Here is a 25,513-nt window from a genome sequence, read left to right as displayed (position 1 = left end):
TCTGTAATACTTTCAACAATAAAGATGTTTAAAAAAATAAAATAGAAAGTAGAAAAAAATACACAGTAAATTCCAAAAGCAATATAAAGACTGCTTAAATTTATAACTTCAAGATGGCAACAAGTCTATTTTATTAGGCCTCAGAGATATAAAACTGCTGTTAACAATATAAGTTTTCTAGAGAGATATGATGAATAAAGGAGCATAAAAAGAAAACTTTAAATATAATATAGTTACATGTATCTGTTCTTCTATAATGACCTTTAATGCATAAAACTATAGTCTACTTATGTCTTGGGGTTTTATCTTTTCTAAATGAGATGTTTATTAGGGCCTTAGCATTCCAAAGGCTCACAAATCTCCTCCCAGGGGAACTGTTTTAGTGTAGGAGTACGTGCTAGAGGTAGCATGACTTTGAAGCCCTCTCCAGCCTTATGATGATGCTGTAACAGAAACCTGAAGAGCTGGCCACCCACTCAACTTAACCACTTGGTTCCAGACAGGAATCTGAGGGGGATAAATGACCAGGGCCAGAATTATCTTCATAGAATTGACATGATACTTCCATTTCCATACATACTGATCTCTAATACACCTGATATTTGAGTTTGCACAAGAGATCAGCCTAGAAATTTGTATGCACCATTTTATTTTATTATTATTATTTTTTAAATATATTTTATTGATTTTTCACAGAGAGGAAGGGAGAGAGATAGAGAGCTAGAAACATCGATGAGAGAGAAACATCGATCAGCTGCCTCCTGCACATCTCCCACTGGGGATGTGCTCGCAACCCAGGTACATGCCCTTGACTGGAATCGAACCTGGGACCTTTCAGTCCGCAGGCTGACGCTCTATCCACTGAGCCAAACCGGCTTCGGCAGCACAATTTTAGATGTTCTGGGTCCATGATTTGGGTTTTTATCTTCATTCTTTATATTAGTTTCTTTTGATTAATTTTTCTTGTTTGAATTTAGGATTATTACTTAGTTCTTTTTCATATTCTTTAAGAAAATTTAAGGCTACTTTTTTTTTCTCTGGCTACAGGTTACACAAAGTTGAGAATGAAGAGTATGTTTTTATTATTCTCTAGATAGTTTGTAGTTTTATTTTTTGATCTTAGTCATGCCTAGAATGTGTTTCTCAAATTTAAAGTATCTAAATTTTTAGTTATTTATCATTATATATTTCTAATTTTATTGGCTTGTGACCAGAGAACATAGTCTGTAAAATCTATTTTATTTCCTCAAAATTTGTTAAGGTTAATTTATTAAGGTTTTCCAACTACATCTTTGACTTTGTTAATGTTCCACAAACATACAAAATAAGTTTATTTCTTGAGGGATGAGTGCATATTTATATTCAAGTTTATTGATTCAATTCCTCCATTACATTATTTTTTCTACCACTTTATCCTCTTGAGACAAGTATATTAATTTCTTTTTTCCACTATATCATATTTTAAGTTCCTCTTGCATTTCCAACAACTTTGTCCTACATTTAAAAAAATATGTTTGCATTGACTTGTTTTTAGAGAGAGAAAGGGAGAGGGAGAGAAAAACATCCATGCGAGAGAAACATCAATCAGGTGCCTCCTGCACGCCCCTACTGGATATCAAGTCTCTAACCTAGGCATGTGCTCTGATCGGGAATCAAACCAGTGACCTCTTGGTACATTGGATGACACTCAACCAACTAAGCCACAGTGGCCAGGGCTTGTCCTACGTTTTAGTTGCTATGTTGTTTGTGTATTTAGGTTTATCACTGTTATCTTCCTTATAACTATGTGATACTTATTATTTTAAAATGTTCTTTATCGGGTTTAGTGCTTAGTTACATAAAATGGAAACTTATAAGCTCCCCTCATCAAAATGCTCTATTTCTCTACTGCTTGTTTACATCAACAAGAAAAAACTTTTAAAATGGTTTAAATTCCCTCCTGCTAATGGTTTCAATTCCTTCCCATTAATCCTAAATTTTCCTGAAATAGTTTAGTATGTTTTATTCTGCAATCATATTAAGATTATCTTGTATTATGCATTTTCTACTAGAAGAAACCTTATTTTGCACTTATATTACATATTCCCTGACCTCTCTTTATTCTTTTAGATTTGTGTCCACTTTCATTGCTCACCTACTTTCTATCGTTTTCTCCATTCTGAGGTGTCTTTTCTCATCCCTCTGCTATTTTATCTCCTTTCAAGTATTTTTCTCAGGTAGGTGATATATATTCTAGTTCATATTTTCAAATATCTTTCATCTTCTTTGACATGTATTAGAAGATGTATTAGAATTCTTGGTTGCATTCCTTTTCCACTCACTGGTCTATGGTTGCTACTTTACTGTCTTCTACTTTCCAGTTTTACAAAAGTCTAAAGCCAGTCTGGTTCTTATTTCCCTTTCTTATGTTTGGTGTTAGGGATCTCATAGGGGCTTCTTTTTATCCTTGGAATTCAGAAATTTTTGCTAGGGTATGCCTTAATATTCTCATCCATCCAGTCTGGAACTAAAAAATTTCCACTCTAACTTTCCCTTATATAATCATTCACTTAGGCTGCTAACTGCTGCTAGGAATAACCCATTTGTGCAGACATGTGCCAACACAGATTTATGGTCTCCTGCTAGGGTTGTACCCAGTGCGATTCTTTTACCCGTCCACAATAATCTCTCTGTTCCATTCTACCAAATGCTCACCATTCTTTTCAACAGCCCTCACTTACCACAACTGTGGTTAAGAACATGGGTAAAACATGGAGTAAGAACCAGCCAGGCTCACAGGCTAGCTCTGATTTAATACTGAATTTCTCTGTGGCCTTAGACAGGTTAAACTCATTAAGCCTTGCTTTCTTTAAGTGGTGATGACATCTTCCTCAGAGTTGAAGGATGAAGTTAAATGACATACTGTTGCTTCTTAAATTCAATGTTTCACAATGTATAGTAAGCTCTCAATGCTAGTTGGTATAATTTCTAATGATTTCTTATTAGCATACAGGTTGACCTTGTATTTTATAAGGTCAATGTTGTAAATACCAAACTTTTTACTCACATAACCTATAAACACCCGTATTTTGTGACCTTTATCTTTTATCCTCCTAATGTAGCAAAATCCTGATCACGGCTAACCCTGAGATCAACCTCCTCATTGGTTATTGTATTTCCTCCATAGTTTTAATTGTTCTCTACCTCCTGGCTTCCTCCCTATAGCCTATAAATACACTCAAGTTCTCTCCTATCTTTGTAAGTTAACAGTCCCTCCTGAACACTGCTTTCTCCTCTAGCTGTCACCTCTCTCTCTGCCTTTAGACATGATGAGTTAGTAGTCCACATTAGTTGTTTTTATACATTAATTTCTAGTTTACTCTTTAACCCACTGAGACCTGGAGTCCATGTCTACACTTCATTGAAACTTCTTTGGCAAAGGTCAGCAGTGACCTCCTAATTGCAAAACTCAACAGATTTTTTTTCAGCTCTCATCTTATAGCACCCAAGGGAGTCAACAATATTCTTGAAATTCTTCCTTGGCTTCTTGTTACAATACCCTGCTGGACTGTCTCCTACCGCTTTGACTATGACTTTGCTATGTCCTCTTTAGCCTGTCCTTCAGATGTTAGTTCTGCCACTGGCCTTCATCCCTTCTCATTCTATTAGTTCCCCTTGGGATGATTACAGCTACTGTTATTTAAACTCCCACATAGATCATGATGTCTAACAAACTGCTATAGATGATTAAGAAACACAAGAACAACGGATAGCTATTGCTACTGGATGCCTTAACCCTTGCACTTGGAGCATATTCTTTCTGCTGTTATTTTCATTTAAAACCAAGCTGATATTTTCAGACTTCTCTAAAAGTGAAAGAATGTAACACTTATTAAAGCCCTAAGTAAAAGCTGACTAACTTGTCAAGTTGGAATAATTGTACCACTGCTTTTGATTTCAAGGCGGTTTCCTAAACTCTGAGATACACTACCTGCTTACCTTACAGCAGAAGGAAAATATTACACAGGACGGAAAAGGAAGGCAAGATCTATTTAATTAGGAGGAAACCAAAGTCAAAGAATTTTACGTTTAACAAGTTTCTGCTTTTTTAGTTGATAGTAATATCTTATTTTAAAGACCAACAAAATACGTTGGAATTCTGAATTCCCTCATGAAAATGAAACTCCAAATCCATAAAAAAATGAGCAAAACCCAGGGTAGATTGGAAACATTAGGGTTGGCAATTGTATAAAAAGAAATGATTTCATTTTACAGAGTTCATTCTTACATCTTTATTTTTCACTGCTTAAAGTAGAAGACAGTGTTTAAATGATAAAACTGGGAAGGAAGAAATAGGGATAAATTACTGCAATCAAACCATTTCAAACCCAAGACGCTTGGCTGTGCAAACTAAATGTGAAACACAGAGCAAGATACATTCAATCAAGAAATTTTCAATAAGAAAATGCTCCATGACATCTAATTACCATCCATTCTCTGAAACAAATAAAAGGTGATAAAAGCATGCTTCTCTCCCCTGTGTACAACTCCTATCAGCATCTTTTTATCTGGTATGATTCATCAGAGCATCACACCAACCTAACAAGCACCACAAATGTGAGTTCACAATGCTATTTATTTTAAATTCATTTAAAGCATGAAATAAAAAGCTTTCCCCCTAGAAAGCTTGTTAATTGAGCCTCTTGTGAAACTGAATCATAACACACCAACACAAAAAAAACCATCTACAGAGGCACAAACAATTGGCCTCAGTCTGAAACATGTACTCTCAGGTGAATATAAAGTCCAATATGGAAAGTGACCAAATTTCAAAAGAAATCCATCAACATCAACTAAGAACATGCTATAATTCCAATTTTCAAAGTATTACTTACTTCGTGTCTTATTAAATAGATAAAATTTCGATACCTAATTCAAAGAATGTAAAACAAAGTTAAAATGGTCTTGATTTGCACTGAGAGAACATAGAGAGGGGAACTCAGAACACATTCTTGCTTGAAGCTGAGGCTACTTATAAAAATGCCAGCAATTACAGTAAACTGGATCCTAAACTATTAATTCCTGATTCTTAAAAAGGTATTAAAAGTATTTTCATCATTTGGTTTTTTAAAACACATTTTAAAGTATTTCTGGTTAGATATCTTTCTAAAACTCATTCAGCTTCATTTTTCTTGCACTAGGGAGTGCAGAAAGTACTATATTTCCAGAAATCTGAAAACAAGGAGTCAAGCAGATCAAATAAAGGCATGTTTTGCCCGTCAATTAATCATATATTTGCAAATCATCTATTTACAGAATTTTAAACCTGAAAGGAGCCTAAAGGATCATTTCATCTAATTTTCTCATATTAGGAAAGCAATTTTAGAGTCAGAAAAATATGTCCTATATTACTGTATTAAGGAAAATTAAGAGAGGATAACTAAGTTAAAATCAAAGGATTCAAAATACTTGTATTATTTGTTCAGTTAACATGTACATGGTGCCACCTCCCACGCTGCAATGACGTGGAGGCACCAGGAGGGCTTCTGCATCATGACCTTCCTGGTTCACACAGAGGGCGCCTCGCAGACATAGCAGCACTCCAGGGACTTGACCTGCTTTCTCAATAAGGCCCGACTTCAGTGAGGACATTTTCTAGGATAAATCCGGTGAGTGAACCAGAAAGTTATGATTTATCTTTTTAATGATTACACATCCAAAGAGTTTGGGCTGATAACTGGAAGAGAGCTGGAGCTGATAACTACGAGCAGCCCTTCAGGAAGATGATAGGATTCCTGACTCACTATCTGAAGACAGTTAAGTCTTAAAGTTTTAAGCAGAAATCAAACCTCAGCATCCTTCCATACTCTGTCCACACTTCTGATGCAGAGTTCAGAAAGGCTATGGTGAAAGGCTACCCCCTGCCGACCTCTGGGCTGCAGGGTCCTCTAACATTCTGTGAAAGGCTGCACGTGTCACTGTCTGTCACCATGTAGAGGTGTCTGCCCACCAGCCAGCCTACCATCACTCTGTTCAGAGCCCTGTGAGACCAAATGAAGGTCTAATCCATGTTTCCCTCTGCAACTTTCCCATGGTAGCTGTGGGCGTGAGATTTACTGAAAGGGAGGGAGGGAGGAAGCCAGGGATGGAGAGCAACGCCCTCAGAGGGAACTGAGCAGCAAACAGGAAAGGAGGCTTGATTTCTGGACCCATCTCACACCCAGAGAAGCCACAAAACACTGCATCACCCCATGTGGGAACAGAACAGTTCTTTAGAGGAATAAGCCAGTTTGTGTCTGCTAGAGATCAGCACTGGAATTGTGGTTTTAGACAGAAACCTACAGAGTAGAGCTCATATATGTCTTGTGGCTGCTGCTCCTCGGACCGGGGTGGGCTGCTGCTGCTCCTCGAATGGGCACTCATATATGTCTTAAACCCCAGAGACAAGGTGTGTCTAAGATGCAATGTCTTCTTATAAATTTATAGTTTTTAAAAATATGATTATGTCTAAATCTCTTTTACATATGGTCACACATTCTGCTGGACTGGGCCACTCACCTATTTTATGACTAATGACAACTTGGCCATGATCATTATTCACGCAAGAGAACATGGCTTCCAAGCCTAGTTAACTGACTTTCAAGCATTTTCTGCCGGGAGCCGGTCCATGCTTGCTGTTTCAAGGGACCTGGCACATATGGCATACTGTTCTTAATATGTTTGCTCACCTTCTTGGCACTATGTGTTTTAACCAAGGTCTCCTCTCTGAGAAAGGTTGTTTCCCCAGGTAGGGATTTTCCCCTGAAGTTAGGGAGGGAATAAAACCTCTTAACTAAGTGCCAGGCGGGTAATTAATCACTTTAACTACGAACAATCATGCTTAAGCTACATAATCTGTACTCCCTGGAATGAAGATAAGAAACGCCCTAACTTTTGTAATAGAGATTGATAGGATTGAATCAACTGGTATAAATACAGATGCAATAAGACAGCAAGAGACAGAACTTAGAATACAGAACTTAGAACACAGAACTTAGAATACGGAACCAAGAGAGACGGAATCTAGGCACAGAACCTACACAGAACGTTCTCTAGAGACAGAAGAACTTCGCTGGAGAGAACATGGCAAAAGATACTGGACAGAAACTGGCCTCAGAACCTAGAGACAGAACCTAGCGAGAGAACATGGCAAAAGATCCTGGACTGAACCTGACTACAGAAATTGGCAAGAGAACCTGACTAGAACCTGGTGACTGAACCTGGCTGGATAACCTGAACAGAACCTGGCTGGAGAACCTAGCGAGGGAACATGGCTACAGAACCTGGCTGGAGAACCTGGAGAACCTAGCAAGAGAACATGGACACAGAGCATAGCTGGAGATCCCAAGCAGAGCCTCTCTGGAGATCCAGACCAGAACTTGGCTGGAGATCCTGGCTAGAGATCCTGGCTAGGCTGCTGATCAACTGAACGCTGTCTCTGTGTCATTCCTTCTTCGCCGACTCCATCCACACCTTTGGGGACCCCTGGACCTGCTGGGGTTGGACTCCGGCAATTTTCCATTGCTGCAGAGAATGAGAGGGTCCACATGGCCTTTTAAGGGTGAAAGGGCACGGAGCCGACAGTTTCGCAAGAGGAAGTAACCATGCCCTCCCTGAGCAGGCAGGAAAGCCTTTTCTGCCGGGGCCCAGGCCAGTGATCAGCCGGCGCCTTGCACTATGGGTATTTGGCACATCAGCCCCAGAATGGCTGCCATCCTCCCAGTCTGGGGGTCTTGAATCTCCAGTATCTTCATTCTGCCAGTCCAGTTCACACTCTGGATGTCACCTATACCTCAAACGCGGCAAAAACCAAACCCAACCCAACCAAACCAAACCCCTCTACCAATCAGACTTAAAAAGGAAACCATACAGGCAGTTGGAACAAATCTCTCTTCCAAGTAACCCAAGAAATGAAGAGAAGATTTTGCATGAAAGACACAGTCCTCAGAATATAGTGACAACAAACTAAATGTTTAGAGAACAAACTGATTCTTTACTGACAAAAGACATGATTACTCTCAACCATTACATCGATCACCTGACAATTTATTTTAAGCTAACATAGCTCAGTTTTGTCATAACCAGACCTGTAACGAGAATACTATCATAAAGTTTATAATAAAATGGTTTCCAGAAAACGCCAGAGACTGACACAAAGCTTACACCAGACACCCACGGAACTTCTCAATCTAAGTGACAGCAAAGACTCAGCCAAGCATTTGGACAACAGATGACTCACTCTCTGTTGACAAGCAGATATGGAGTGAATATCCAGTGTCAATGACAATGGGTCATCAGGACCAACAGGAATTTAATCACTTTATTATCAATTCATAGCAATTTCAAAATTGTAAAGCACATATGAACTGTATTACATTAAAATGATACCATTAGGCTTCTCTGCCACAAACACTTAATCTATACATATAAAAGCCTAAGCGACTGTTCAACCGTTTGGCCAGTAGCTATCAGGCGCATTGACCACCAGGGGGCAGATGCTCAATGCACAGGCATAGAAACATGAAACATGATGAATCTCAGAGACAAGGGAGGAGTGGGGAAGGCGGGAAGAGATTAGCCAAAGATCTTACATGCATACTAGAGGCCCGGTGCACATGTACCGGTGGGGTCCCTCAGCCTGGCCTGTGCCCTCTCACAATCCGGGACCCCCTCGGAGGATGTTGGACTGCTGGTTTCAGCCCGATACCTGTAGGCCAGGATGAGGGACCCTACCGGTGCACAAATCCGTGCACTGGGCTTCTAGTATTGCTATAAAAATAGTTATCAATGGGGTATAAATTTCTCAGGCATGAGCCTGGGCTCAGGGGACTGCAGGTATTAGAACCAAGTAAGGCTCGGAGTGCATTTTTACTTAGCTGGAAGACAGACAAAACCACTCTATCATAAATGCCCTATTGTGCTCTACTGAAGAAAATTCTAGAAACTGAAATCAGTTATTCACCCAACTTTATTCAACTCCCCTATGTGTTTTCCAATTCTCACCAATACATTTGGTTTAAATCATGTCATTAACCATTCATCACATAAGGCTGGCCTTCTCATCTACACTCCAAACCCAAGCTAGTTTCAGGTTGATGCCATATTATTTCCTACATTGCTCCCAAATGTGACCTTTTGTACATGGTTCTGACATTACTTCTGTGATACTCTGTAGATTTACTGTTTGCTTGAAAGTCAAGGTAAATGTGACTATGTAACATAGCAAGGGGGTCAGAAAGAGAAATGAGGCGGTGATGAGGAAGGGTGTGTGTAACCTGCAGAAGCAAGACAAGAGCTTGGATAGTATCAGAAACTGTCCAGGGGAAAGGAAGAAACACATCTGTGTCCTTCCAGATATGTTTCCACACACTTTACTTCACTTTAGAGAGAAATCAATAACAGGAAAGAAAAGAGGTTCAGCTGAAATGAGATAGACCCTGGGGATCTGTCATTTGCGAAAGTCACATAATGGGGGACAGCAGAAAGGGGGGAGCGGAGGGAAGATCTGAGTGGAGACTAGTCAAGCCTTTTAAAAGCAGCTGTCTGTGTTCCCTGTCTATGTCTTTAACTCACACCCACCTGATTGCCATGCCCAGCATTCACTGCAGCTGCTTCACAATAATATCCTTGTTGCTGAAAGCAAGAGGCACTTTCTGATTATCTTACTTAAACAAACTTTTTACAACCTGTAACATTCTATCATCTCTTCATATCTGTGTGTCTGTCTGCCCTTCTGTCTTTCCCCCCTCTCTTTTCATCCTGGTTCTGGGCTCCTTCACTGTCTGTTCCTCTCCTGCCACTGGCTCTCTCGCCCATATTCTCCTTACTCCACAAACTGAGTGACATTATCTACTCCACGGCTGAAATTACCAATGACTTTTTTGGCAGATTCTCCAGATCCATATTCCTAGGCTCCTCCTCAGCTTCAGATCTGATATTAACAGCTGCTTGTTGGACAGATCCACTTATTATTCCACAGACACCTTGAATTCAACACTGCAAACCCAACTCTCCACTGAGACCATGTTCTCTCTTCCCGCTACCCCTACCATAGTTCCAGCTGATCTGGTCTCACCCCCCATTAAAGACATGTTGGTAGCTCCACAATGCTCCAAGATAAAACCTCAACTTTTAAACACGGCCTTCTGGGCTCCTCATAATCTGCCCAGGACGCCCTTCACGCCACTGAACAAGCAGCTCCCTGAATGTCCTGTGATGCCACCCATCCAGGCACCTACACAGATTTCTCCCTGCCTGGATCCTCTGTACGACTAACTTCTGTCTTTTCAGTGTAGGTTTAGATATCATTTTCTTCATGGATTCTTCCACGATCTTCCCTGCCTTTCTGAGGCTGTTACGTGTCCTTCCAGATGTGATTCCACAGCACACTGCCCTCTTTGTAGCACACATCAAACTGCACTGAAATATCTTTTATCTGTTGAACTCTTCAGATCCTTTAGGGACTATATCTTGCTCACAATCCAATCTCCAGGGTGTACATTTTGAAGAACTGGCAGAGTCCTAATCTAACACGCACATTCATTATTGATTTGTTTCCTGTTATGGCCCTCCATCAGAACAGCAATTTGTTAGTCAAAGTTCGGCTAAGTCATGAAAAGGTGTGAATGGTGGTGGAACTTAGGTGTTCTAGCGAGACCTTTAAGAACAAATGCTAGGTCCTATTATCTCTGTATCTCCACACCTGGCATAGGCCCTACCCATAGGGTATGCTGACTAAAGTCTTTGCCAAACTGAATTAAGCCAGTCTTGGGCTAGAGCAGTGGTTCTCAACCTTCTGGCCCTTTAAATACAGTTCCTCATGTTGTGACCCAACCTTAAAATTATTTTCGTTGCTCCTTCATAACTATAATGTTGCTACTGTTATGAATCGTAATGTAAGTATCTGATATGCAGGATGGTCTTAGGCGACCCCTGTGAAAGGGTCGTTCGACCGCCAAAGGGGTCATGACCCACAGGTTGAGACCCGCTGGGCTAGAGGAACAATGGGCCCTTTCTCATTCCCCCTTGTGGGGAAGCAGGAGACTTGGTTGGAAAGTTTGTAAGGAGGAAATTCTGAGGAACGGAAAGTGTGCAGAAGGCCGCCTGCCCTGTTTATTGGAATTCCGACTTAGGGAGAGTTAGGGGAGTGTGGAAGGTGGGGCCTTAATTATTCCTTGACCTTTCCGAACAAGTCTGTGTACAAGCAGAGCGCCGGGTGTTTACTGGAATCCTTATGCTTAATCTTTTGGGTGTCCTTGCTTAAAGGACATTACAAACACATGTGCCTCCGAATATTACTTACCCTGCTGATTGTATCTAAAAGATAAACTTTATCTCAAACTGCTGCTACAATAAAAGCCTAACGAGGCAGGCAATCGAGGCTGCCCGGTTCCTTTAGCCAGGCAGTCCCTCAGCCCTCTTCCACAGCAACGTTGTTGTGTCGGAGTAATCCATTCATCCGTCCCTCAGGGTCTGCTGGTCAGCCCCCGCAACCCGACTCAAATAAGGGAGAACGGGCTACTGGAGGGAAGGAGAGAAAGGTGCCTACTTTTTTCTCAGCCATACTTGAATCCCAGGAATGTTAATACTGGCATCGAGAGCATGGAGGGAAGGGCAGTGTGCACTCCTAGGGCACACGCCTTATCCAGCAGGTTCTGTGGGAGGGGCTGCCTGGCCTGGGAGTATATGCTGCCTGAATCCTTTGAGTACTTGGGTGTCTGTGGAAGCAGCACACAACTCACAGGCAATGAGTCTGAAATTCCTCTGGGGCGTAACACTGCTCCTTTTGTAAAGTGGACAGTTTATGACACTGTGACACCACCTCTTTCGTCTTCATGATATCTAGTTATTTGAAACATAACTTTCATGTTTCTACCACTTGCTATTCCCCATTCATCCTATAATCCAAATGTAAAAAGCTGTCTTGCCGTTCTTTGAACTGCCATATCTCTAAGTCTGCTTCTCTGGCTAAGTGCTTTGGATCACTGCCTGGCAAACGCCTGCTCAGCTCAAGATGCATTCATCTCTCAGGGAGGCGTTCTCTGACCTGTGCAAGCTTGATTAGGGAGCCCTATTCAGTAAGACTTTTTCATTCCTCCATTAATTTATCTCATTGTGTGATGAATGTTCAATTTACCCATTTCTCCTCTTGTTTTGTGAGCTCTACAGGCAGAGATCGGGTCTTAGTAATCTCTGGAAGTCCAGTATTTAGCATAACAGAGTACTTGACATGTGATGAACACTGAACGGTTATATGAGGATATAAACTCCAAACTGTATAAACCCCAAATCGCCTTGCAACACAGCATACATTGCATCCTACAGAGCTTACTTTGTGTGCAGCAGCTGCCATCGTGTGCTGATGGCAGACTCAGCAAGGTTAGGGAGTAGCCAGCAATGCAACATCAGGAGCCTTTGTAGGACACAGCCTGCAGCAATCCTGAGCCTCCTACACACTCTACAGCTCAGAGGTAGCTCAAAGGAGAAGTCTAAGAGCCTACGGCTACTGTGTCTGGTGAGTAGCTCAAGATCGCAAGGTCCCTTTGTAGCAGACAGCACCCTGTGACCTTCACCAGTGCTTGGCATTTCCAGATGTATACATCTTCATTTCTGCAGTGCCTTTTTGCTTTTTACATTGTACAAACCAGGAAGAAACTAATTAAAAAATCAGAGTAGATATATCCATACAAGACCAGGCCTGCTGTGATCAGGCTCTCACTGACTGATGAGCTCGTCTCTAAGATTTGTGCGAAATTTCTAGGAACACATATTGATTGATTACTATGATGAGATTTCAAGCACTTGTCAGCGGTTCTCAACCTGTGGGTCGAGACCCCTTTGGGGGTCGAACGACCCTTTCACAGGGGTCGCCTAAGACCACTGGAAAACACATATATAATTACATATTATCTTTGTGATTAATCACTATGCTTTAATTATGTTCAATTTGTAACAATGAAATTGGGGGTCACCACAACATGAGGAACTGTACTAAACGGTCGTGGCATTAGGAAGGTGACTTGTCACATTTTTTTTCCAACTCTCTTTTTCCTTTTCTCTTAACAGGCTTTAACAACAACAACAATGGAGGAGACTGGGTCCCAAACATGACTACCCTTTTCAGACTCGTTCTCAACCTAAGTGGATCCTTTGTAGTAATGCCTACATTCTTAACAGATCCAAAGGAAATAACAAGCTGATAGGCCCTAGCTCTACTTTGCACTCGCTTACACCAATGCATCATTTCCTTTGTGTCCTATGTTTCATTGTATAAGAGGAATTTCACCCAACTTTCCCCAGATCCACATCTGCCACACTCCAGAGGAACCACGACTACGGAGATGCAATCTGATTTTGGAGCGCTAATCCAAACTGATGTAGAAGCTTCAAGGTTTACAAAGCCTCCTTCCTCTTGTCCTTACTTAGTTCTTTCTCTTCTATATCTGCATGAGTCCAACTCAACTCAATTCACTTCCTGAGAGAGACAGGGAAACTCGGCGACCTGGAAACAGCATCTCTCTTTGCAACTCTTTTGTCAAATGTTGAAAGCAGGAGTATTTGTCTCTCTTCGCGGGCTCAGCCTGGGACGGAGTGGGTGGAAAGCCTGTGGCGAGGTACTCAATGAAATGGTTTTGCCAAGGGCAGCCATGTCCCTTATAGAGATTTTAGAGAAAATGAAAAAATAAGCCAAAAGAATAGGATTAAGCCAGGGAAACAGCTGTGATATGTGAAATTTAATTACAAAGGGTTGTTCCCTAGAGAAGCAAAACTAGTTGAAAGGACTAATGTGGACCCAGCATGTACACACATGCTGCTCTGGAGGAGGCCAAAGGAGTTGACTTACACATTAGCAGCTGTGTAGAATCCATAGGGAAATAAAGACAGTACACGATAAATGACCACCTAAGAGCATGGGTATCTCCTAATATCAACAATCATCTGCATATTTCCCATTGTTGTCCCTCAAAAGTGAAGTGTATAATCTCCAAAATAATTATTTCACTAGAAACAAAACAAAAACTTAAAAAGAAACTTAGATATCAATTAAACCGTCTTTTGGGTGTTTGTACAAAGTGAGTATCTTTTGGGTAACTTGTCCATTATTTCAGTTTGATAAATAAATAAATTTTTACCTTTTGCAAGTAAAGAATTGTTCCCTTTAGTACAGCATAAAAGGTTTTCCATCCCCGCTTTCCTCTTGGAGCTAGAAAGGAAAAAAAATGGAAAATTTTATTTGACAGAAATTAGTATTTTGGAAAGAGAACCTAAATGATCAACATGTTCCTGGTTTATTAGCTACCAGAACAAACAATGAGAAGTAAAAAAGTCTCGGTTTTACATGTAACAGGCAGTATTCTAAAAATGTTTTCCATGAATGATCTCATTGAGTCATCACAATAATCCGGACAGGCAGGTACTAGTCCTCTTGCTTTTAGCAAAACTGAAGCACAGAGAAGTAATCTCTCATGGTCACATAACTAGGAAGAGGAAGCAGGAATCTGAACCCAGAGGGCATTACTTTCTAGTCTGCACGCTAGCAGAGAGGACTTAAAGACTGGGACAGCAAAAGAGGCACACTAGAAATACATATTAGTCCAAGAGAATGTTCAACAGGCTCATGTGCCACAGCCTTAGTCTTTGCTGAAGTTTCTAGGGATCATAAGAAAAAAGTCTCAGGATATAAAAGGACTCCTCTTGGCATTTTTCCCACACACCCACCAACCAGATTATAACTTTAATTATTATTAGTCCTACGCCAACCTGCGATACTTCTGCTGCAGGGTTTGCTGCTCTGTAACATAATTTCTTGAATAAGTTTCTCTTTCAGGAGACTGTGAATGACCCGAGAGCAGGTATCCTTCATCTTTAGAATTCACAGAACCTCGCATCCTCATAACATTTCTCCAAATGAATTTTTCTTCAGAGACCCCTTCTATTCCTTTTCTTTCTATTTTCCTGGACTACAAAGTCTGTAGAATTTCTCTATTGAGCTATATAAATTTTTTCAGATGGTCCCAAAGCAAAAGCACAGATTAACAATAAGTTCATTTATTCTTAATTTTAATTTGGACAGACATGACATTTTTCTAAACATGCCTATTCAAATAGGTAGGGAGGGCTATTTATCTTTATTCCTTTATCAACTATTTGGCTGCCTTTAGACTGTCTTTCACTTGGGCACCTGATTAAATTAGGAGGTACATTATTCTTAAGATTTAAATCCTTTAAATCTCCTTTGACTGAAGACTCAAGAATTCTTAGGTCTGGAAAGTGGGTGAATATCCACCTATGAACACGGTGCTCTTGCCAGCACCATGCTGAGCTATCCACCTGGAGCAAAGGGACTCAAAACATCCGCTCTGCAGGTTTCCAGGGGAAATTAAAAAAATGTGTCCCATCTGCTTTCCCTATGTAAGGGTTGAAAGTGTGTATTCAAAAATAATCATAAAATTACCATAACCTCCTTTATAAAGAAAAACCTGACTACCATAAATAGAATCATGTATGGCAAATACTGGCTATTTTCAATGATGTCAAATGCTGACACAGCTGATGTGAGGACAGTGCATGCACAAGTGACCTCAGGCGGCGGGTGTTGCTGCAAAGCGGGACCACCGCGAGGCGGAGGCGCCTGACTCGAAAGCAGACCAGCTGGGACCTGGGCCTTGCCTTAAACTTAACCCTCTCAGCCACCAACCCCTAACTGGGGAACTCTGACCAGTCCCTCAAACTCTCGGGACTTTAGCTACTTGGACAATCCACGTAACTTAAGGCAAAGCACTGGGGCTAATGCCGGGAAGGAATTTAGAAATACACACATCATTTTTGTTTCCTGTAAGAGAAATGTAGGACCTATATTTTAAAGGCTTTCTCCAAAGCCCTAAAACTAGTATAGTGGCATCTTGAGATTCCTTCAGTTCTAAGATCTATAAATCTATTTTTCTACTTTTCAAATAGAAATCTCCTCTCTATGAATTCATGCACATGTTCACAAAAATTTGTAACAGCTTTGTCATCCCCACACTAAAACTACTAGAAACAGTTCCCAAAGATCTCTCCAACTGAAATGTGATCTTGAGACACCCAGGGGTGACCAATGCTAATGCAATGACCTTTAGCCCTGCATTGCATTCCATCTCCCATAGAAATGTCAAACTTAATCTTGTTTTTGGTTAATATTAATTTAGTTGTTCAGACTTAAAGGAAGCAACCAATCCTCCTAACAAGATAACTTAGAAGTGCTCAACAGGATATAGCCAGTGTGCTATAAAAGCACTGCTCTACATGATTTTACATGTATTAACCCATTGAATCCACACCATAATTCTAAAAATAAGGCACTATTATTACCTCCATTTTATAGATGAGATGGTGTGGGCATAAATGAGTGGAATTCAGGGAAGAAAGGGACCAGTAAGCATTAGAGCAGGCTGGGAAAGGCCTTCTGGGGACAGGTGCAACTGCCCTGATTTTAAAGCCACACATGCAGTCACACAGGTACACACACACACACACACACACACACACACACACACACACTGCCTCTATGGCCTTTGCTCCTTGGTGAGGCTCCTCATGTGAAAGACATGGGCTTGACACCAATGAATGAGGGGCATTGTTGCTCACAACGGTGACTGAAGAATGATAAAACTGATTGCATAGCACATATTAAGTATATACAACTGTATAAATCTCCTGTAGTTACATAATGAACATAATGAGGGAGATTATTGATTAGAATCCCATTGTATCCTATTCAAAGGCTTTATTTATAAGGAGATAGGAAGTTGGTAGGCAGATGTATTTTAACAAATCTGGTTGTCTATTGTGAAAAGGTGGTAATGAGCTTGATCAAAAAATCCCATTTTAGCCGTAACCGCTTTGGCTCAGTGGATAGAGTGTCGGCCTGCAGACTCAAGGGTCCCAGGTTCGATTCCGGTCAAGGGCATGTACCTTAGTTGCGGGCACATCCCCAGAAGGGGGTGTGTGCAGGAGGCAACTGATCGATGTTACTCTCTCATTAATGTTTCTAACTCTCTATCCTCTTCCTTCCTCTCTGTAAAAAATCAATAAAATATATTTTTTAAAAAAGAAAAATAAATCCCATTTTATGCACTAGAGTGACTAGACCATGCTTTCATAGTCATTATATGAATACTCAAAGTCCAAAGATAATCGATTGCTTTATTTCTTCTTAAGAATACCAGAATCTTGAAATACTTTAATTTTAATCATCTGCCTCCAACCTTAGATGATGGCATCTATTACTTTTTTTTTTACACTACTAAAATGGACATCATTATTTTTCTATAAACAGCCATTGTCTGTTTAGATTTACTCTCATGCTTACTATTACCTTTATTCATTACTGCTTTCTGTACCTCAGATGGATTTTTGGAGGCCATTTTCAAGTATTTTTTGAAAGCTATACTGAGACCTTTTTTTAGTGAGAATCTTTTGGTAGTATATATTTTTATATTTTTGTTTATATAAAAATGTTTTTATTTCATTAAAAATTCTAGGTGGACAACTACTTTTTCTTATGAAGGTATTATTTTGCTATCTTTTGGCTCTCATCATTGTTGGGAATATCAATCTTGAGTCTAAATGTAATGTCTAAGTATAGGTTTCTTTTAATTTATCCCACTCAGTCTTCTTTAGGCTTCCTGTGTATCATTTCCCAACACTCTAGTCCTTACATCTTTGAATATTATCTCTCCTCCATTGTGCCCATCATAACCTCAGACACTCTAACTTCTCACTCATTCCATGCTCTTTCATACTCTCTATCTTTTTGTCCCTTTGTACTAAAAGCTGTAATTATATCTCCAGTACCCCTCCTTGGGCCCCTAGATCCAGAGATGCCTTGAGGACTTTAGCGGCCCCAGAGTTAGCTTACTTCCCTAGATTTAAAAATATTTTATTACTTTCAGATGTTTTATAATGGAAGTTTCAGAATGTGTAGGCCATCATATTGCCAAGAATAGATTTCTTCTTTTTAAAAATAAAACATTTATTCACAAATTTTGTAATCTAGTGAGAATTCATTTGGAGTAGGAGAGAGGAGAAATTAGAACAAGGAACACCAGTAAAGGGGTTATTACAATTTCCCAGATGAGAGGAAGAGGCCAAAATATGGATAGAGATGCACAATCAGTTAGGACAAAGAAATGGAAGGTAAGGGGAAGGTAGCAATGTTACCTGAGCACCTGTACAGTGGTACTCTGGCACTGGGCTAGCTTCATAAATGTACATTCTATTTGAGCCAAACAATTCTTTCAGTTAGAGATTATTGCCTCCATTTCACATTAATGTCTCCATTATTAATTACATTTGCAGTTCTAAGAGGCAGAGTAAGCTGCTGAGGAGGCTACCTATCTAAGGATTTCAAAGCTACTGTACAGGGCAATTCAGATGAGGAAACATGTTCTAAGGACACGTTAAGAAGGGAAAGCTTTCCAGGTGGAAATCCTTTGCAATGGTGGATGCAGGATGCAGGGAAAGGAGAAAATGAGACAGGAGGGGCATGCAGGTCAGGTACATTCTCTAATCTCTCGGAACTCCAGGGCCTTCAAAGGTCAACCTGCTCAAAGGTGCGGATTTCAGACTGAGGCACATTCCCTGTGTCTGCCCTCACAGATCTTACCGCCCAGCATTTCTGCAGCGTAACAGCAGCAGCGAACAGTTACTGAGCACACACTGTTTAAGCACTGCTCCAAAAGCTGAAGCCCACACCTGCCTGAGGGAGCCACTATTACAACCATGCTAAAGTTGTGGAATCGAAGACCCCGCCTAACCTGCAACACTTGGTTCCCCACAGCACTGACCACTTTCACTTGGCAGGTGTTGGGACCCAGAGCATGCTGCCCCCAAATATCCCACAATGGCTCATTGATTACTTTTGATTTTAAATTACTTGATAAACAGCCAGTGCAAGAAGGGCATGTCGACCCTTTCCTGTCTCCGTGAATGCAGGAAACAAACCTCCCCTGTGCAGGGTGTCCTTGCTCCAGCAGGGCTGGGCGAGACACCCTTATCACCAGAGCTATGAAATCCAGGCCAAAAAGCGTACACAAACCTTTGTCGCTCCTTTATTAATTTACTACACAAGCCCAACTGTGTAGAGTCCTCACTAATGAGCACCCATACTAAGTATCTTTGTCCTGTCATTTCTTGACAAATTTACTGTTCTTTGTTGGAAAAGTATAAAAAGCTGGCTGGTACATCATTTCTGAGGGCATCATTTATGATCTGCAGTGCACATGTATTAAATTGATTTTTCTCTTGCTAATCTGGTCTTGTGTCAATTAATTAGTCCAGCCATAAGAACCAAGAAGGGTAGAGGGGGAATTTTCCCCTCCCCAAAATAGGGAAAGACAAATTAAACCAGACTCAGGCTACAATGTCTTCGTTAACTCTGAGATGTAAGGGTAAAATAAAAATTATTTAAGAGCTGATTCGGCATAGAACCTGACCTATCAGAGAAAACACAGCCCAATCAGGACTGAAGGGATACCCATGGCAAACAGTCTGTACAAATGAACCAGTACCCACTCCCTGACTATCAGCCCTGGGGGCAGGCTGTTTTTTACCCACCGAAGGTAAAAATAAGAAATAAAATAAGTAAGCAGGCTTCTGTGATTGTTATTCTATGTTACACACACACACACATACAGAATTTACATTTTTGCACAAGAAAAAATTGGCAGTTTTTCCAAAGATGGATGATATAGGAAATATTAAATCTTCCACATTACAAACCAGTTCTTATTAATTTTTTTCATCTAATTTTTATTATACATTTGAAGACATCTTTTTGAAAATATAAAGTAGAATGAACAATATTTTGGCTTCAATTATTATCACCAAACTTTGTAAAATAGTTAAATGCATAACTGGGAAAGAAAACACAGGTTTTCAGCCTTCTTTTATAAAGAGAAAGGTATAAAATATTCCTGAGTAATGATATCTTCCAGAAATAAATTTTTTTAAAAATCCACCAAAAGGTATAAACTTCAAGCAAAAGTTTATATTTGCATGCTGTACTCTCCCGCTAATTTCTTCTGAACTGAACTGTGAACAGATTGTGTTTAAGATCTTACTGTTCCAATTTTATTTTATTCAAAGGGCAGATAATTTTTCCCTACATGAAAATCTCATCTTGTTTTTGACCACTTCTCACTATGGGTTCCTTAATCATCTACTTTTCCCTTTTCTTCAAGTGTAGTATCAGAAAGACTTAATATGCACAGAAAGACAATACGTACATTGCTTATTTTTCTTTTAATATACCAACCTTTCCTGTCTGTTGGCTTGAAAAACAGTCTTCCCCTGACAAAAATACCATTTGTCCCCTAAAGAGTAGAAAAGGTCAGTAAGCCATATCCACACTAATGAGAAAGAATTCTTGGGTCATGCATGGCCTGCCTAGCAAAGCAGGCCCTCAGAGGCCAGACAGCAAGGGAAATGAAAGATGTGATAGTTCTATGCAAAATACCTTCGACTTCTTCCTATTAACAAAGAGAGACATCTGAGATATAATGCCCAGTGCACGGATTCGTGAACCAATGGGGTCCCTCGGCCTGGCCTGCAGAGATTAGGCTGAAACAGGCTCTCTGACTTCCCCTGAGGGGTCCTGGATTGCACCTGGTTCTCAGGTGACACACCGTGGAATCAGACTCCCTCCTCTCTGGTTCTGGGTGCGTCACTCAAGAACCGCAGCTGTCAAGTCACTGTAGTTCGGAAGCTCCTGCATTGAGCATCTGCCCCCTGGTGGTCATTGCATGTCATAGCTACCGGTCGGATGGTTGCTTAGGCTTTTATAGATATGCATTACTTTACTTAATATTCAAAACAGCTTTATGACCAGCTATACTTTTAACCCCATATTAATGATTAGTAAACTAAGATACCTATAGGGCTTGAGGTCAGGGAGTAAAAGAACTGAGATTCAAATCTAGGACTGTCCATTTACTGCACGTTCACACCCCATAGATAATGCTCCATGAGAACCCCTAGATTGCTTGGTGAGTGTAGAATCGTGAATATGGAACATGATGTACTAAATGATAAGTACTGTCGATGTAGAAAATTTAGGCAGTTATTTCATCCCATGTATAATGAATGGTCGGTCTTGAAGGAATAGTATTAAACACAACACATCAAATGTTACAAAGTTAAATGCCTATACAGGCCAGGTAGATAATGCTTAACATAGAAATGATAATGAAATAAACTACCAGCCATTCCCGGAGACTGGAGAGCGCACTCCTCTATCTAAGGAGCAATGTCCCTCCGTCTCACTGAATGACCACGATGGAAAAGAAACCTAACCATCTGACTTTTCAGGAGAGGTTAAAAAAAAGGAAGGATCTTTATGGGAAATATTTTATTTTTTTAAATGCTGGTAACTAATTAAAATACTTGTTAAAAGACACTGTAAACCAAATAAGACCTGACAGCAATGACTTGCCAAAGACATTTTTAAAGTTGCTCTACTTCCCTAGTGACAGTATCCAAAATTTGGGCAAAATTCTTTTTTTTTTAAATTTATTTAAAATATATTTTTATTGATTTCAGAGAGGAAGAGAGAGAGGGAGAGAGAGAAACATCAGTGATGAGAGAGAATCATTGACTAGCTGCCTCCTGCATGCCCCCTACTGTGGATTGAGCCTGCAACCCTGGGCACGTGCCCTTGACTGGAATAGAACCTGGGACCCTTTGGTCCACAAGCTGACGCTCTATCCATTCAGCCAAACCAGCTAGGGCTGGGCAAAATTCTTAAAGTATCTCTCTTACAGGATGAAGAGATATGCTACCTTGGTAGGAAGCAAGCTCTTAAGTCTACATTACTGAGGCAGCAGAAGGTACTCGGGCAGGGGGTGTTTGCCTTCTGTGGTTGGTTTGCAAAGGAGTTAGATAAATTAAAAGATGATAGCCCTACAAATCATTAAGTGAAGTTAAGGGTAATCCTTGCATATTTATCCCTAACTTTCTTTCATGAAATATCCTCAGGAACCACCATAAAGCACTATTAAATCTTAATAGAGTAACTCACACACTTTCAGATTACTGCTTGAAGTAATGAGTCCAAGCTGTGCACAACAGAAGTTACTGCGGGAGATGAGTCACACCACATTAAACAACTGATAGTACTATCCCAGGTTTATAACAGAGTGGTAGAAATAAACTAGGACTATTACTCTCTTATTTTAATAAATAGCACCTCTGAAAATTAAGGCAATTGACACATTTTTGAAAAATCAGTTAATCCTTATAACATTTCTCTTTAAGATTGGGTGCTATTACGTGTAGTCAACCCTACTTTATAAGAGGGAAAACTGGGGGAGCCCTAAAGGAATCAGAAGTATCACCTATACCTATTACTTTTCCCAGAAAAAGATTTCCTTCTTTTATGTGATAGGAATACATTTATATTGTTGATAGAGAACAGAACATGAAACAAAAGAGATTGGAAAATATCCTACCCCAGATGGCCCCTGGAGGGGTGATATTCACTCTGGATGTGCTTCTATTTCTTTAAGAAGTGAAGACTTTTACCCTAAATTAACCTTTCTATAATGGCACAGCATACCCTGGGCAGGCAGCCAGGAGCTTGTATTTTATTCGCACCCTGATGTCCATCCACTATTTCTCTGATTTTGGACAAGCCACCTAACATCTCTGTTTATAAATCTATAAAATGAATATGTTATCATCTACCATAATTACTTTACAATGTTTTTACATAAAGGTATTAGGACTCAGACGCTACCCCTAAAGAGTTCTCAGACAGAAGCAGTCACATTAACGATCTAACTTAATACAACAGGATAAGTTGTAAAACCAAATGGTAGCAAAGCACAGACCTAAGGAAAATCACAACGGATTTCAAAAGAAAGGAAGAAGTCATTAATTTTAGTACTGAGTAAAATTTGGAAGCCAGAGATTTTAAATGAGGATTTAGTTTTCAGCAGGACTTTGAAGGAAAAAAAGGGGGTTTCTTTTGACCTCCATCATCTCTACCATATATTGGGACTAAAACATTGAATCAAAATAGGAATCCTAATTATGGAAGTCTCACAACATTGTTAATCACCACCACCCTTTATCAAGATGACCGCTGGACTGAAATGTCAACATAATATTTTTTATGGAGAGCATCTGGTTTGAAATTCTGTTTTTACCTGAGAGACCTTGGGCACGTCACTCAGCCTCTCCATGTTAACCTCCTTTCTCTGTAAAATAGAAGTAAAATAGTACCTACTTCATAGGGTTACTCTGAAAATTAGATGAGCTAACATACACCTATCCTTAGAAGCATATTCTTTTTAAGTTAAGGATACCGTCTACTAAAAAAAGTGTGTCCAATTTTCAGTTTAAAACACAAAGACTTACTTTTTAAATTCCATTCATGCATTCTGATTTTTTCTATATTAAAGTCAATCTTTTGAGAAGAAAAAACCCCCTGACATTTACTGATGAATTTTTAACAGAAAGGAGGTACACCTTTCACCCTTAATTTAAGGGAGAGTGGAGTGCAACACACAACATATTTATTGTTTCTATTTTGTCCTGGGCCCTGCCTTGACATTGGAGAGGTCAAACGTGAATGTAAGCAATAAAAATAAATCATGGGGGAGGGGAAAAAAGCTGACAGAGAACATTTCACCTAAGTGATAAGCTACAAAAATACACAGACAACTTATAAACCAGGATCTTTCTCCACCCACCCAGGAGACGGTTCGCTGGCGGCCATCACTAGAAGCACAGGGAGAAAGTAAATGACCTGTGCTGAGGTGGGAAGGAGGGCAGAACATAACAAGGACATCTCATCATAAGCTAAGGACACAAGAAGAAGTGTGAAGGCAGCAAAAAACACAATGACTCTGAGTATATAATTACTTTTTCAGGAAAAACAGAAGTACTAGGGTCACAAGAGTCTGTTTAGAATTTGGACAAATGAACTGTACCTCCCATTCTCTCCAGCTAGAATGTTCCTTCCCCAAACATCATCATGACTTGCCCCTTCACTTCAACCAGGTCGCCCATCCAAATGTCCTTTTGTCCTCCTGAACCACTCTATGCAACAGGGCACCTGCCCACTCCCTTCACTCTCTCCTGGATTAGTCACAACATCTGAATTAGTCACAACATCTGATAAATACAGATTTATCACTGAGCTCCCCCTACACTAGAGTGGAACCTCCAAGGATGTAATTTACTTGGTTTGTTGCTGTGTCCAGAGAGCAGATTAAAAACGTGAACCGCACCCCCCCACCCGCCACAGATATCTTAAGTAGGTTTGTAAATTACGTGACTCAATAAATAGTAAGATGTTTTAAAAAAGTGTTTTCTCTATCATTTAGTTGAAGCACATTAGAAAACTCAGATTGCTCAAAGAGAAGAGAAAGCAGGATAAACTTTTGGTATAGATTAATTCAACAAGATGATGTTGGGTATGATGTTGGGTGTGAAAACTCGGGTTCATAAGGAACATATAAAGCCCGACAACTTATGGTGGGTTTCCAAGAGTTATTAAAGAATTAATTTCTGTGGTAAGGGAATTCAAAATTCTAGGAAACAAACATGATCTTAAAATTTCGTTTAAATTGAGGTATATTTGACATATAGCCTGATGTTAGTTTCAGGTGTAACAACACGATTGGATATTTATACATATTGTGATATAATTCCCACAGCAAGTCATTAATATGTCGCCATACTTGATTGCAATTTTTTTTCTTTTAAGACCTACTCTCAGCAATGTTCAAATATGCAATACAGTATTACTGACTATAGTCACTGTGCTTATCCTATCTAATAAAAGAGTAATATGCAAATTAACCCTCACTTCATCACAAAGATGGCAGCGGCCATGGAGCTGGAGCAAGCAGGAGGCTTGAGTTGCCCCGGCGATGGAGGAAACCAAGCTTCCCGCCTGTGCTGGCCGGCCCTGAGCTCTGCTCAAGACTACAAAGTTTCAATTACAGAAGATAAATAAACCCCAGATACCTGCTTCCAGCCAGCGTAGCCTCTGCTCAAGAAAGCGCTGGGAACCTGGGTTGCCAGAGGCTTTGAGCAGACCAAAGCAACAAAGTTTCAATTATAGAAGTTAAATAAACCCCAGATACCTGCTTCTAGCCTGCGGGCGTGGCCGGCCTGAAAATGGCCATCTGCCCCTCACCCAGGCTGGCCAGGCTCACCCCAGTGGGGATCCCCACCCTGAAGGGTCTGTGGCCAGCCTGCAACAGCCATCAGCCCCTCACCCAGGCTGGCCAGGCACCCCAGTAGGGACCCCCACCCTGAAGGGGGTGTGGCCAGCCTGAAAACAGTCCTCAGCCCCTCACCCAGGCTGGCCATACCCCCATGGGGTGAGGGTCCCCACTGGGGGCTTGACCAGCCTACAAACAGCTATCAGCCCCTCACCCAGGCTGGCCAGGCACCCCAGCAGGACCCCCCACCCTGATCCGGGACAACCTTCAGGGCAAACCAG

General features: G+C 40.5%; 1 protein-coding gene across 3 annotated transcripts in view; it reads right to left on the bottom strand.

The window, feature by feature from the left end:
- Positions 1-25,513, bottom strand: part of PSD3 (pleckstrin and Sec7 domain containing 3) — a 430,527-nt gene that overhangs the window by 37,659 nt on the left and 367,355 nt on the right. For all 3 annotated transcript variants that reach the window (XM_036298486.1, XM_036298485.1, XM_036298487.1), the window contains one exon: positions 14,151-14,221. In XM_036298486.1, the coding sequence (XP_036154379.1) occupies positions 14,151-14,221 (71 nt within the window). The remainder of the gene's footprint in view (positions 1-14,150; positions 14,222-25,513) is intronic.

The sequence above is a fragment of the Myotis myotis genome, unplaced genomic scaffold (assembly GCF_014108235.1).
Source record: "Myotis myotis isolate mMyoMyo1 unplaced genomic scaffold, mMyoMyo1.p scaffold_m19_p_3, whole genome shotgun sequence".
Taxonomy (NCBI): domain Eukaryota; kingdom Metazoa; phylum Chordata; class Mammalia; order Chiroptera; family Vespertilionidae; genus Myotis; species Myotis myotis.
This window is presented reverse-complemented; position numbering and strand designations above follow the sequence as displayed.